Below are 15,188 nucleotides of genomic sequence, written 5' to 3' on the forward strand. Positions count from 1 at the left end.
TCTATCTATATATCTAGCTAATATCTTAAGTAATGAGGAGTTTGGGTATTTCCTAGCTATTTGGTTAATAATGATGGGTGGACAAAGATAGGAAAATATTCCTTTAATGCCTATGTAACCCTTATTTACTGAATGGGACATCTTTCCTAGGCCATGTCCTCTTTGCCTTACTAATTGCTATTCCTGGTAGTGGAAGGATTTGGACGCTAAACGAATATGGGAGACAGCAGAATCTTGCTCGCAGACAGTAGTGACTTTGATGAGAAATCCGTTTGTGTCATTGACTTCCATAATACTATTACATGTAAAAACAAAAAGTGTTCAAGTCTTCACTTGACAGCAACCGCACACACAGGAAAGTCCACACAGACTGCCTGACCTGAGTGGTTTGTAAACTGCACGAGCCTACCCCACGCTCCTTACCCCATGCTAACAAGTCCATCACTCACCTCAGCCGAGACAGACTTAGTCCTTTGTCTTTCAAAGAGAGTAGCCTGTGTAACTGAGTTTTCTAGCCTCCTTTCATTTCATGTCCAAATAAATAATGGAAGCCCCATTTGGGGCACTGCAGGAAGCCCAGGTACGTCTGTGGCGACTTCTTTGGGTTCTGCAGAGTCCTGGGGTCCCAGGTTCATTCCTTTCACTCCAAACTTCTTCTTTGGTCAATTCTGGCTATTTCCATGAGGCTCCAACTCTGTCATGCTCAGACATAGTCAGAAGTGCAGCCTACCCTCAAGGTTAACATTCTGGCCAGGTATGGATTTTGGTTGTCAGAAAGGCTGCTCCAGTTGCCTCCCCGGAAGGCATAATCTCCAATTATCATCACACTCTGAGTTACTAGAGGTTGGGACTTCAACATATGAATTTTGGGAGAGATACAATTTAGCCCATAACAGGGGGCAATGTGGGTGTGGGGGTTCCTAAACAATGGTTTTCTAACATTGCTCTGAGGAGGTTCCAGATACTAGGGTGACAGATTATCTCAGTTTGCCCAGTTCTCAGAGGTTTCCTAGGATAGGGGACTTTCAGTGCTTAAACCGACACTGTCCCAGGCAAACCAGGACAGTTGGTCACCCTATCTGTCCTCCCACTGGGGGCACAGGGCCGGCAATTGGTTTCCCAGCCTGCCTCAGCCAGAGCTGCACTGTTTCTCTCCGCTTATACAACAGCATCCTAAATGAGATTCAATTTAACAAAAGGGTTTTGTGGCCAAAAATCCCTAGGAAACCATTTGATTCGATGGCCTCCAGCGTCCTCTCCTGCTGCCATATTCTATGATTTAATTTCATTTGCACACACCAAATTCCAGCCATTTGTCTGAAACCATTAACTGATTAGAGCAAAATTAATTGGGTTCTCATTTAGTTCATGGCTAAAAGCGAAATAGCACAGGAAATTAAGCCTGGCCTGTTCTGAAGCACAACCTGGCGCTGTGCTTTTGTGATGGCAGATGACACTCGCGGCGCACTCACTGCGCTCACTTTATTCTATCATCATCTCACAATCCTTCATGCAACTCTGGTAAGTGGGTTGCATCACCAGGAGCAGCAGCGCCATGATGCAGATGAAGAAACGGAGGCACAGAGAGAGGAGTAATGAGGCCAAGTCTCAGGGCTGGTCAGGGCAAGGCCAGGACTGTGCAGGCAGTTTGATTGAGTGCGGCTGTGTCACAGCACTGATTCCAGATGCGAGTGTCCCTGCTGGTGGAGGAACAGGGACCATACTGGTAAGGGTAAAGTAATTCTGGATAGGCTGATGGTCAGAGTCTTTTCTCTAGGAAGCACATCTCAGTACGCCCCCTCTCCGCCCCAGCCTGTCTGGCTTTGACCAGCACTCCTGGCTGGACCAGCTTTTGCTGTTGTAGAAACCACGCCTGAGCAGTTCTCAAGGTGTAAACAGGTTTGGGGGATCTCACAACAAAGAACACTGACTTGCGTAGTGGTAGTTATTCCCTTGCTAATTCTTGTCCAGATCTTCTGATGATGAGAAGGGAGAAGTGTGTGCTAGTCTTGAATTTCTCCCCATCACTTGATGATCTCCCTGTTTTGGAAAGAGAGCAGGGGCAGGAATATCAGATGGATTTGAATAACTATTGTTTTTAGTGTAATCATCTTTTCTGCAGTTAATTTTGAAATGGGGCAAGTGATACTGGTTTTGCATTGAAGGTAGTGATATAAAGTGCCTTTAGAAGACATTTATATGGAAAAAAATAATTTAAACGTGTTTTAGAATTAATATCACAGGTGATGTACAGATACAGCAGAAATTATGAAGCATGTGGAGAGAAAGATTGACTTTGGGAAACATTGGCCAGGAAGAGAGGTTGGACTTCACTAGAATCTTGAAACCAGATGAAAGGCAGGGGTTGTTTGATCAGCCAACCTTTTGCGGTCAGTGCCTCAGCCAAGCGTGAACCTTGCCTGGGCTCTTGAGGTGCTAGTTGCAGGCCCCTTTGGAGCATGGTGTGCCTGCCAGATAAACTCTGGAAAGACAGATTCCTTTCCAGCCATTGGGATTTTGTTTCATTTTGCTTTGGTAATGGTTTTCAATATCTTTGAAATGCTCCCATCAGAAAGGGTAAAGATAAAAAGTGGATTCTTGTGTCAGGTCAGAAGGCTGTGCCTTGGGAGAATGCACTCTAGAAAATAATTAGAAGTGTAAATTGGAATGCCCAGCGTCAGGCAGAGTGTTTGCTCTGGGTGGACACAAAGTCACTGTGTAGGGATTGGACGCCAGACAGCCCCTCCCCTGGGGTTAGAAGCAGACTGGGCTTGGAATCCCTCATCTAGCCTGAGAGCAACCAAACTTGAAGGCGCTTTTTCGTGGGGTCAGTCTCCGTGACTTTGCCTGTCAAGCTTGCTGCTGGTTCTTACAGTACAGTTGACCTTTGAATAACACAGGTTTGAACTCACAGGCCCACTTATACTTGGATTTTTTCTTTTTTTTCCAGTAAATGCAGTTGGCCTTTTGTATCCACAGGTTTTGCATCCATGGAGTCAACCAACTGCTTGCAGACTGAAACCGTATTTTCACATTCCCGGCTGCAGTTGGGTGAATCTGCAGATGCAGAGAATCAAAAGTTATTTGTGGATTTTTAACTCTGTGGTTGGGGGGATGGCACCCCTAAGCCCTGCATCATTCGGAGGTCAACTGTACTTAAACTACACAGGGCTGCGTCCTTATTAAGCGGGTAAAGTGAGTCTGCTACTCCTGGTTAACCACTCAGTGTGACTCCCACACTAGGCTGTGGCTGTATGGACAGGTCTGAGTGTGGCTCATCCTTGCAGGACCCAAGACCTGGTCAGAACAGTGGTTGCTGTGCAGTGACCGGTGCCTGGTACAGGCACCTGGTACGGATCCTGCCTGGCAGCCAAGACTTTGCACATAGAGGTTGGAGATTAGTTTCCAGTGACCATCAGAGAGGCTGATCCTGGTTACCATACCCTGGGTGCGAGGATCTAAGACCTTTCGCTTCCAGACACTTCCTCCGGCAGCAGCCTGACGTGACAATTGTGCAGACAATTGTGCAGTCCGGACATTTGTGTCACAATTGTGTGACCGGACGTTTTCTTTAGCCCTTTTATTCCCTCCTGTAGTGTTTGTATAATCCCCTACCAGCCTTTTTAAATTGTGTTTTTAAAGGTGTCCCAGAGTCATGTTGCCCACCCTTCTAACTTATACGCCCGTTTCTTAAGGAAACTTCAAATCCTCTTTTAAAAATTTTACTTAAAATGGAAAGGGAAAATGGAAAGAGAAAGTACCACAAGGTTGTTGGTGAAGAAATAAAAACATTCTTGTTTTGAAAGCGCACTGCCCTCAAACCTGTGATTTGTTGCCCATAATGAACTTTCTCCCCACCAGGAAACACCTGTATGGATTGTTTCACTACAGCCCTACAATGCTCAGACTTGAATCGCTTCCAGATCCCACAGATACCTGGGAAATTATAGAGACCATAGGTAAAGGCACCTATGGCAAGGTCTACAAAGTAACTAACAAGAGAGATGGGAGCCTGGCTGCAGTAAAAATTCTGGATCCAATCAATGTAAGTAAAATGGTGGTAAATTGTAACCACAATACAGTATTGCGTGCACAGAGTTCTCAACTTTTTGGGGGGTTGTAGGGATAATTTTCATGAAATCTCAAATTGAGGCATGATTTGTTAGCTCATCTGAATGGGGCACCCCTTGGAGTTAAAACTTTCCTTGACTATCTGTTTCTTGCCCATTTCACTGTTATTTTGATTTTGGCCCTCTGGGCTCTTCAAAACTTATTCTTTTGGAAAGAGTGATGTATTTCACTCCCTGGGTTTATACAGAGGCTGGTCTCCCTGTAGGTTACAAAATGACTCAGACATGGCGTGTTCAGTTATCTTAGCCTGGTATCTTATTTCAAGCCCTGAACATCGGGGTTATAATGCTGGATGCTGTTTTGCACAGTGAGGTTATAGGTGTCCTGTCTTATGTTGGGTCCCTTCAAGCTACTTCTCCTTAACCGCTTTGATAATTCAGATATTTTTTAAATAAAAAAAGATATTTATAATAATATTGTCAAAGAAAAAAAGGACATAATATAAACACATTTTATTAATATAATAATTAGAAGTTTTCAGTTTCAGTCTGAATGTCCATCATTGGGTATATTCAAGATATGCTAACGAAGACATTAAAAATACAGAATAAAAATGCTTTATTAAGTGATTACTTGATCATGATGTCATACCTGTACCCTTCCTCACACTGTAGACTTAATCCAGCATGCTGTTTTTTTCACCCTGTGTAGGATATGGATGAAGAGATTGAGGCAGAATATAACATTTTGCAGTTTCTTCCTAATCATCCCAACGTTGTCAAGTTTTATGGGATGTTTTACAAAGTGGATCACTGTGTGGGTGGACAGCTGTGGCTGGTCCTGGAGGTAAGAGGCTCTCGTTCGGTAATCAACCATCCATTCAGATTTCCAGGGGCAAGCAGATGAGTTTTTGCGTAAATAGTGTGAGATACACATTTGAGGAGTCAGTCCCTCCTTTGTGTCACAGGTACCTTACCAGATGTGGTGTTCTCCTCCAGAGTTCTTACAGGTAGGCTGTGTACTGAAAATGTTCATGTTTCTCTGCTTCAAAAGTTTAATAATCTTCTAATACTGAGTGAATCTAGGAATACAGTTGCAAAAGGTTATTTTCTTTCCTAAACTGGGAACATTTCACAGAAAACATGATTGAAACTCATTTTCAAAAATTGCTGGGGGTGGCCAGTTAGGTCAGTTGGTTAGAGCGTGGTGCTGGTAGCACCAAGGTTGCCAGTTTGATCCCCACATGGGCCACTGTGAGCTGCGCCCTCCTTAAAAAACAAAACAAAACAAAAAAATTGTTAGAAAACCAAGATTTACTTGACGCACCAAGTTTGAATTTGTCCACGTTCCTTAATCCTCATCTTAGGGTGGGTTCCCTGAATCTAATTCTGACAGTTGTGTACTGTAGGTTTATTGGAGAGATCTTGCAGGAGATAGACCTAGAAGGAAGTGAGGAAGGCAGGGTTGGCAAGGGAGACATTGAACAGCAGTGTGGTTACAACAGAGACCTCAGCCTACCCTCTGGGAGATGGAGGGTTAGGATGCTCTTGCTGTCCTGGATTATATCTCTGCCTCAGCCAATCACTGGGAAGGGGTGTGGTCTTGGGCGTGGCAGTTCCCTGTGGCTGGGGGCAATTTCTCCTAAGAAGTGCTGCTGGGAACTGGGAGCGGGAGCAGGAAGCAGCCAGTATTTCTGGCAGCATCTGCTCTGAAGAGGGAATCTAAAAGGAGCACCTCGTCCTGACTTATTGTTTCTCCCTTATTCATTGGAATGAATGTATCTGAGTGCAGGAGTCCTCACAAATCCAATTCCCCAGAGGACTAAAATAGCAAAGATGAAATGACAATCCATGAAATTGGTATATTAGGACAGGTCTATAGCAGCATGCTCATGAAACACACTGGTTTGTCCTGGCCTCTGCCCCTCTGAACCACCTGCCTCTGTGCTGGGGCTTACGTATGTGATCCAGGAGCATGTAGACACACGTGAAGGCCTTAAGAGAGAAGCTCCAAAGGAGAAGCCATCTAGCACCTTCTGTCTGAATCTTCCACCTGGCTCTGGGAGGGCCTGGTATGGGGCAACACAGACTGGTTGCCATGACAACCATGTATGGGGAATTCATTTGTTAGATTCAAATGGAATAATCTGCAGGAAAAGCAATTTGAACATTTCTGTCACATCACTTGCCGTCTTCAGGATATAAAGATGTAAGGGGTTTTGGTTTTCAGAAATCATTTTTGTTTAGTTGACTGGCTGTCATATAACACATTCTCATAGTATCATCTTTTGGATTTTATTACTCCCCCCCTTTTCCCTGAGAATATTATAGATTTTTATCCTGTCAATGAAGCTCTAGAATAACATTAAGTTTTAAAATGCTGCTTTTCCTCCAACATGGAAAGTATTGTTTCTAGTGTCTCTGATTATATAGTCTTCAGCTCGGTAAGATCTCCATGTTTTAAACCTTACTGTAATTTGATAGTGGAAGTACAGTGACCGGCAAATCTTAGTTTCTATGCATTTTCATCCCCTGACTCAGAAAGGCTCTGCATTTAAACAGAGAGAACTAGAACTTCCAGGAATTTTGCATGGCCTCCCCTTGGTGTGACCAGGCAGGCGGGTGGGCTGCTCAGACCTGTGGTCACCTAGAGAATGAATGCTCTTCCCCGGGAGGAGTGACCAAAGGTCAGCCATGAGGCATGGCCACGGCTGCCAGCAAGGGCCAGGCAGGGTCTTGAAAGATGAGAAGGAGCCCAGAACTACGACCTGAGCCCTGTGCACACACTCCCCTGTGGGCTGGCTCTTGCTTTAAGGGTGGCCACTGACAGATAATGAGGCTGCCCTGAGACACTGAATTATTCAGACCTCAGCCATACGATGTGCTGACATTTATGCCTTTGCAGGTTGTTTTGGTTCCTGCCAAAGTTGATGGTAAAGGGGTGCCCTCAGTCATTTCTGTCCCAGAACGGGCCCTCTCTGCCAGGCTGCTGGGTGGTCAGGTGTGTTCAGTGCCTACGATATGCTTATAGAAACAGGGATTACGGGGCTCCTAGAACTGGCAGGAATGGAGGCCCAGAGGAGTGACATGCCTCCAATGACATAACGGTTTACATGACAGAACTGGAGGGAGAACCACACTTCGGCACTTGGCTCCCATCACGTGCTGCGGTGGCGCTGTCTGCCAGGTTCCAGGAACACAGACGGGGGCTGTCTGGGTGGATTGCAGGAATTCCCAGTCTCTCTCTCTCTCTCTCTCTCTCTCTCTCAACAGGAAGACCATGACGTCCACACAGCACCCTGACCGTTTTGCTCCCTCTGCAGCTTTTTTAGGAGTGCTTTGGGAGACTTACAATAAAATTAAAATTATGATCTGTTTAATATTGTTCTCCTCATCCTGCATATTGAAATTAAATTTATGTCGCCTTTGCTCTTTCCTTGCTGAATGAGATGAAAGGGCCAGTGAGCAGCTATTCCACAGAGCAATTCTAAAGGATAGAAAAATGTTATTAATAACCCCCTTAAATCACCACAGCTCTGAAAACAAAAACAAATAAAAATGTCATTTCTGAAATTCATTACTAATTGTTAACAGAAAGTAAAGCTCTCTTTCATGACAGATGCCTACTGTATTAGAAAGATACGGAGAGCAAGCACTCATACATGTTTTGAAAAACTTGTGAATAAGTTTTATTCTAAATTAATATTAAATTTAAAAAATCTGTAAGTTCTACTATCTCTCCCCTACATGAAATATAACAAGAATTTAGACTTTTAAGAAAACACAATACTAAGGAAAAATACCTAATATGTGCTAAGGCATGAACTGTATTTTCCCTTTTAGCATAAAACCTTAGCAGGTAGATATTATCAATTTCAGTATGAATCACATATTCAACCTAAAAGAAATGGTTTGGAGTCTAGAGTCCTAGTAAATGAGGCTGTAAAGTAAAAAAATAAAAAATAATAATAAATAACTTCTTATATTTTTAAACCAGATAAAAGAATTCATTATTTTAATCTGTTTTTTCTTCTAGAGATGTGTGTGTAAGTTCAGTAAGTAAGCTGGGTTGGAGAGGGTGGTGGTGGGAAAACACCTTTGTCCAGTGTTTGCTTTTATTGAAGGCCCTGGAAAGTCCAGTATAGGCCTGAATATCACAGTAAGTGTTGTACTTTACACTGTTTTCACTCATTGATATTGTGGCATGAATCAAGTCGATTACATGAACAAATCAGGGTTATAGCTGGCCTCTCTGATGGTCTGAAACATGGGACTGCTACGTTCTGATGGGCCAGAGATGGTTAGAAAGCACTGACTCAGAGGGCAGGTGCTGGCAGATTCTAGAAAGAGAGTCACAGAAGTGCTTGCTGGGGGTCAGAAGGAAGGCACAGGACACATGGGAGTGGAGAAGAGGGAGGAACTTGGAAATGGGACAGCCTACATCCATGTGCTATATGTGTTCAGCAAAAGCAAGAGAGAGTTAGAAACTGAGAAGTGGAGTGACGCTGCCCTCCCACCATTCTATGCAATAAGCACGTGTGCTAGAGAGAGACTGGGATGAGAGGTGGGCATCTCGGGGCCCACCACCTCTTGTGGTGTGAGCCTCTCCCCACTCTGACTTGAATCTAGGGTTGCAAGTGACATAGTTTTCATTCTTCTAGGTGCAAGCCAGTGCCTTCATCTGGTATCAGCAAAATAAACAGATCTGTCCCAACAGTGTGGAGGAAGAATACATGTTGTTCTGGCCTTACTGAGAGGTGGACAATGTCCAACATGGTGCTTCCTAAGGCACCTTCTAGAATAATTTTGGCAATCCTTGACTATTGCTTCATGCCTTCTATCTTTTAACATGCTTGAAAGATAAAGTCCACTGAACAAAAGGACACTGAAAAGAAAGTGCTCTTAGTTCTGCATTCTGACTAGGTCAAATCAACATGCCAGTACAGAATCTACTTGGAAGTTGGAGCTTCGACTAGAATAAAGATCTGGTGATTGTGTTGCATGGGCTTTTTTAATAACGTGAAGGAAAGTTAATGGCTTATTGAGCAAGGAACATTTTATTGCTTGAAATTATGACCATCTTAGCAAAAATGCACATACTGTGATTGAATCAATATTCAACGATGTTTTGGAAAATAGATGTGGTACATAAACGATTTTTCTATTTTTCTTGGTTTGGAGCAAAATGCTCATTAAATTCCAGATGCATTCAGCTGCCACATTTCCTGAATGCTGAGGGCGTAGAGAGGCATGGAGGCATGGAAACACACCTCTGAAACACACTTGAACCTGATGGCTGGCAGTGTGAGTGGGAATAAAGGCCTGCACAAGTGAACCCTCAGAATTGGAGCAGGAGGCTTGGTTGCCTTCTTAAAAGTCTAAGGAGATTATTTTATTTGATGCATTTCAATATAATTTCTTGTCATTCTTTGAAAATGTTCAGTCTATTTAACTGAACATTTACCCTGGTTAGACAATTGTAAGTAGGTACCTGCTTCCATTTTTAATATAAAAGTCCCAAAGTGCTTTCTCTATAACCCACAGGCTGCTCTTTAAAACTTTTCTGGTGGGCTTCCACTTCACAAAACAACTTCCTTTAAAGTTGCCCTGAGCAGCTGAATTATGTTTGTGTGTGTGTGTGAATCACAGGCAGTCAGACAGCTCTCAAACTCTGACATTTAGTGAACAAAAGGCACCAACTGAGTAAGATCTTTTTTGCTGTTTTTAAACCCACAGCTGAGTTTTGATCCTGCTGACAAAATGACTGCTCTTAATCCCTCTATAAGTTCTAGAGCTATGAAGAAAGTTTATAAATTGGCTACCTACATAAAATATCGCTGAATAGGCTCCTGTTGCAAAAATGGCCACACTTAAAGTAGGGCAGAAGAGAGACTAAACGAGGTTTCAGGGGAAAATTCCAGGGTTGAGTTAGCTTGGATCATCACCAGCATCTAATTTAAATTTTCTCTGGGTAGAATTTTAATAGTGTGCTTGCAATTCAGTAAAGCATGTGCCTCCCTGAGAGGTGAGCTAGGCTGAGAGCTGTTCTGATGAAGGTGTTATGGTGCCTTGCGTTCTCATCACTGCTTTTATTTTAGAGGATCAAAGAGCTTTACTGATATTTCCCTATTCTCACAAGATCCCTAGCCTCTGTCTCTTCTTCACTTTCTACATACAGTTGGAAGAAATCCCTGTCCATTATATCTCATAAAAGCCTCCCATATCTGTCCCTGACTCTTCGTCTTCATTGACTCTTGACTTTTGGATCCTGCCTCTCTTGATTTGCTTCAACACCTCCCAACAGTTGTCTAGCTTCTGGTGTCTTCTTATTCTGTCCTACCCTTCAATCTGCTGCCCAAGTCATCTTTCTAGAATGCAAATCTGAACAGGGTCCTCCTGCCTAAAACTTGTCGATAGCTTACCAGTCTTATCTAATGGTATATTATGCTATTATACTGCATGATGTGTGTATAGTAATAAAGCACATATTCCTTAGCAAGGGAGACCTATCATTTCCTGTTCCCCGCCTTCCTTCCCTATTTCCCTGCCCTAGGATCCTGGTACCCTTTGTCCCAGCAGTAGCAGAGTATTTAGAATTCACACACACACACACACACACACACACACACTCACACTCCTCATTCTTTCATGTTCCCTTCCTTTGCACATGCTTTTCCTTTTCCAGGGATGCCCTTCGTCTTCTTGTCTACTTTCCATAAACTCATTTGTCCTTCAAACTCACTGTAAATGTTGCATCCTCTGGGAAGACTTCCCAGACTATCCCCTCTTCACCCTACCTCAGCAGAGGTTACCGTTCCCTGTTCGGTGCCGTCATACTCCCTCAGGCACACCCCTAGCTCCCCACGCCATACTCTTAATTACTCATGTGTCCATTATTGGAGGTGGGCTCTTTGAGGGCAGAGACTGTGTCATATTCATGTTTGAATAATGGGTATAAACTGGACAGTCACAATTGGGAACAAAGAGGTAGCTTTCTTTTCAATAACTGAACTCAACTTTGTTCTTGAGACCCCAGGCTGCCTAGAGGAGACAACTGATTTTAACTCATTCTATTAAACTTAGTCCACCTGAGTGACTTTTTTGGGAAGAGGCAACTTCTAGTATTTATATTATGTCTTCACAGTCCATTTCAAAGCTCAATCATTTGGGCAAGGATTTAGTATTTTTAGGGCCTCTTCTTCCCTTCTTCCCTTTCCCTCTCCCTGGGTGGCATCTGGATCTGGGTACAAGCAGATGCTCATGTAAAGCTATGACAGTGAAAGCAGGACATCAAACTGTGTGGTGACCCTCAAGTCCTTGTACTGTCTGCCTTTGGTATCTCCCCATGTCCCTGGTCCCTGATACTCCTTCCTCACTCTCTTTGTCCTTCTCAGTCAAGCTCTAACCCTGTCCTTATCCCCAAATGGAGCATATTACAATCTCAGGCTTGGGGCCTCACCATACTATGCTGCCATGTCTACAACATGGATCCCCCTTCGTTGGTATGAGGCAGTCCTGTGAAGAGGTCTCCCCTTAGATTTCCAAATGAAAAGAGGGTCATAAGAAACTGAAGTTTCTATCATTACCACCTTATACAGATGCCCCCATGAGGACGTATCCTCACTCTCATCTTGTTTTTTTCAAGCTCTCCAAGCCCTATGCCAGCCACTTCAGAAGGGCTTTTCTTTTTGTGGGTTGAGAACTTCGCTTTATGTCATGTGCTATGTTCTTCCATGATTGTCATTTGATTCTGTCGTCAGTTCTCCAATTTTTGTTCTGTGAAATCTAGATTCTATTTTGGGGAGGCTTGAGAAAATTATTTTGTGTCTGTCAAAAGCTTAGCTTTTAAGACTGTTCTATGAATCATGGCACTGAAAATGCATTCACTACTCAAGAGGGTATGATGTTGAACATTGGATGTTATTCAGGGTCATCTAAGACATAGAGTTGGAATCAACAAGAATGTGGAATCCTTTGGAAGATACTGCCCTGGTATTTAACATTAGGGCATCAGAGAAATCACTGTTGAGTTACGAGTTACACCTGACCTTGGTAGAAAGTGGATTCCGAGGACACTTCATCCAACTTATGAGACTCTCATAGCCTTCAATGCATTTCACTGCTTCCGGGGTCTCTACTAAATCATCCCCGAGAGAGTAATGTTGTCCCAGTTTTAAAGATTCCTACAAGTAATGTCGTATTAGATTTTAAATCACATACCCTTGCTTATGAGCAATTTAAACGGTAAACACACGGGCAGATTCAGTTCCAGGTTATCTTGGTTGTTAATGTGTGGACAAGGTGTCTGCCATGTGTGTAGCAGGGAGTTATGTGCACATCAAATAAAAATATCTGTTCTCCCTTAGTAAGTGTTGCCGATGTTCATAATTAGAATCGAATCGATCCTAAGGTATTATTATCTTGATAAAAAGTTATTTTCTTTTAGGAATTGTGCTAATCTGTGCTCTCTCAGATATCCTTGCTTATGAAAAGCCAGTTGATTCAAGCAGCCACAATCCAAAGAACCTCCTGCAGTTCACTAGTTAACTCTTTTCCAAATTGCAGACAAAGTGCTAGGAGGAAACCTAGGTCTCTAAAATAGGGTCTTAACCTTTGTGTGGACAACAGTGGCTCTGAGAATCTGACATAAGCTCTGAATTTTTTTCAGCAAAAATTGCAAGATGTATATACACACAGCCTACAATTTCATGGTATTTACATGCCCTGCTCTAACCAGTTGAGAACTCTTGGCTTAAGATGGCATGTAGCAAACCCAAACCTACATATCAACTTCTGCAGTTAGTAAAAATTATTCAAGAAAACCTTAAATTGCTGTAAAAGTACAGTACACCTGGTTTACGTACTTTTAAAATCTCAGTAATGTATAATACATAACAAAGAACAAATATGCAAGATACACTCTTGCCATGTTTTTAATTATAGAACAAAAAAAGAAGAGCATAAAGTTGCTGAATGCCTAAAGTTGAACACGAGAAGGTTAAACACACATACGATGCAACTGCGCTCCATGAACTTGACATGCAATGGCAACTCTACAAAGAGCTGCTGGTTGGGTTTCTGTTGCCTGCAGTGCCAGTACTGGAGACGTGAAGATTTGAAATGAAACTTATTCCCTTCCAAGTATCAAGGGCATCCATCTGGCCTCTTCTCGTCTTTTCTTAGCCTCAAAATGCATGTTTTAAAAAATAACAATATTCTTGTAAAATGAAAATATCCAACAAAGCACTATGCTTTCTCTTTCAAATTTCTAAATAATAGCTTGTGCTTTTATATTTCATTTGACAATTAAAAAATCAACTTTTGGACATGCACTTTCATTCATAAATCATCACCTTGAATAAACGCGTGTGCACACACGCACGCACAAACAAGATTTGACTCTGTAACGGACATTTAAAGTTTAATTATTCCGACCTGGAGTTTTGTGATCTGCAAATTTACTGCATGAGGGCTTTTATTCTTAATGCCTTTTTCTTTTCTTTTCTTTTTTTTTGTATGTCTTCTCCTGCTGTCTCTCCCCGGCACCTCCTCTTGCAGCTGTGTAATGGGGGCTCAGTCACCGAGCTTGTCAAAGGTCTACTCAGATGTGGTCAGCAGTTGGATGAAGCATTGATCTCATACATCTTATATGGGGCCCTATTGGTAAGAATGTCCATTGAGCTGGGGATGGTGGGGTGGGGGGGTGCGAGTGGGGCTCCATCCCCACTTCATATCAACAAGGGGAAACCTCCCCATATATGCAAGGTATATAACAGCAGGGAGGTTAGTTAAATGTGGACTTTGATTAGCTTTTTAATGGTAGAGTAATTGTTCTAAAATAACCATATAAATGTTCCCTTTCTCTTTCCTGTTGTTTGGTGGTGGTGGGATGCGATGCAGGGCCTTCAGCATTTGCACAATAACCGAATCATCCACCGTGATGTCAAAGGGAATAACATTCTTCTGACAACAGAAGGAGGAGTTAAGCTCGTTGACTTTGGTAATGACTGCTTGTCGTTTGTTTTCTTGATGTGTGCAGTTTAGCCAAGGGCGACAATTTATTGCAGTCTCTGAAGACTGGGGCCTCTCTGTTACACCATAGGCTGGGGGACTTTCCAGTCAAACACAGGCTGGCAAGTGGGGGGTTTACCAGATGGATCACCCTAGGAGATGCCGTTTGTTAATCTATTTTCAGCTTTAGAAGCATTTTTATTAAAGATGGAAAATAAAAGTATTTCGAAAGGAGAATTCGACAGAAAAACTTTTTGCTTTTCTGGGAGGAATTTCACGTCTCAGGGCAATTGTCCATAATTTACATTTTGTCATTTCTTCTTTTGCATATGAAAAGAGAAAGCAGTTTGGTCTTTCAAATGACTTTCTCTAGCCTGAGGCATACTTATTCCGAGTGAGCAGAAGGTAAACTAGTCCTTTGGGTCTGGGAACTAACATCCCTTTAAATTGTGATTATTGCTGCTACACGTGAGGCTGGTTGAACTGGAAACATTAATAGGAAATGAAAGTGTGAGAAGAAATGCAGAGCAATATAACCTAAGGCCAGAGAGCCATTAAATATCCCCTTGCAACGCTCTTATATTGATATTCACAAACCAACAAACCACTTGGTTTTCCTTTTTAAGTTTCTTGAATGATTTAATCTTCTAAATGAGTTCAACAACAGTTAGCACTTCTGTATGATTGTTACAAATAGTAAGAAAACATTTACAGAAGCACTTTTTAAAATGTTCTTTATCAATGTCAACGTACTAGGAGAAACGACTGATGATTTTGAATAGTCATTGTTTTATTGGTAAGAAGAATTTGTTGTTAAAATGTATCAGTGAATCATTTGCTCAGAAGAAATTACTCAAAAATAAATGAAGTTACTTTGGGTGTATTGGTTTACTTAGTAAAGAGTGAGCAAAGAAAAACAGCAGGGGGGCACTTTAAGTTTCACTCTTCTCTTTCTATATAGGAAATGATATAACTCCACAAATGTGCTGTGTTATAACATCGGAGATGTATTTTTCATACAGTTCTGAGGGCAATGACTATATTGTGAGGGAAAGAGCTTAGAAGAATGAGGATGGGAATTAATGCTGATTTATGCACTCAACAGCT

The 15,188-nt window shown here is 42.4% G+C and overlaps 1 protein-coding gene across 1 annotated transcript in view; it reads left to right on the forward strand.

Moving 5' to 3' along the window:
• Positions 1-3,866: 3,866 nt before the first annotated feature.
• MYO3B (myosin IIIB) overlaps positions 3,867-15,188 on the forward strand; it is a 387,431-nt gene continuing 376,109 nt past the window's right edge. Inside the window, exons 1-4 of the mRNA XM_088794000.1 lie at positions 3,867-4,045; positions 4,783-4,917; positions 13,629-13,733; positions 13,971-14,070. Coding sequence (XP_088650126.1) covers positions 3,899-4,045; positions 4,783-4,917; positions 13,629-13,733; positions 13,971-14,070 — 487 coding nt within the window. The 5' untranslated portion in view covers positions 3,867-3,898. The remainder of the gene's footprint in view (positions 4,046-4,782; positions 4,918-13,628; positions 13,734-13,970; positions 14,071-15,188) is intronic.

Source organism: Rhinolophus sinicus, chromosome 17, assembly GCF_057876585.1.
Source record: "Rhinolophus sinicus isolate RSI-liver-muscle chromosome 17, RSI-T2T, whole genome shotgun sequence".
Classification (NCBI taxonomy): domain Eukaryota; kingdom Metazoa; phylum Chordata; class Mammalia; order Chiroptera; family Rhinolophidae; genus Rhinolophus; species Rhinolophus sinicus.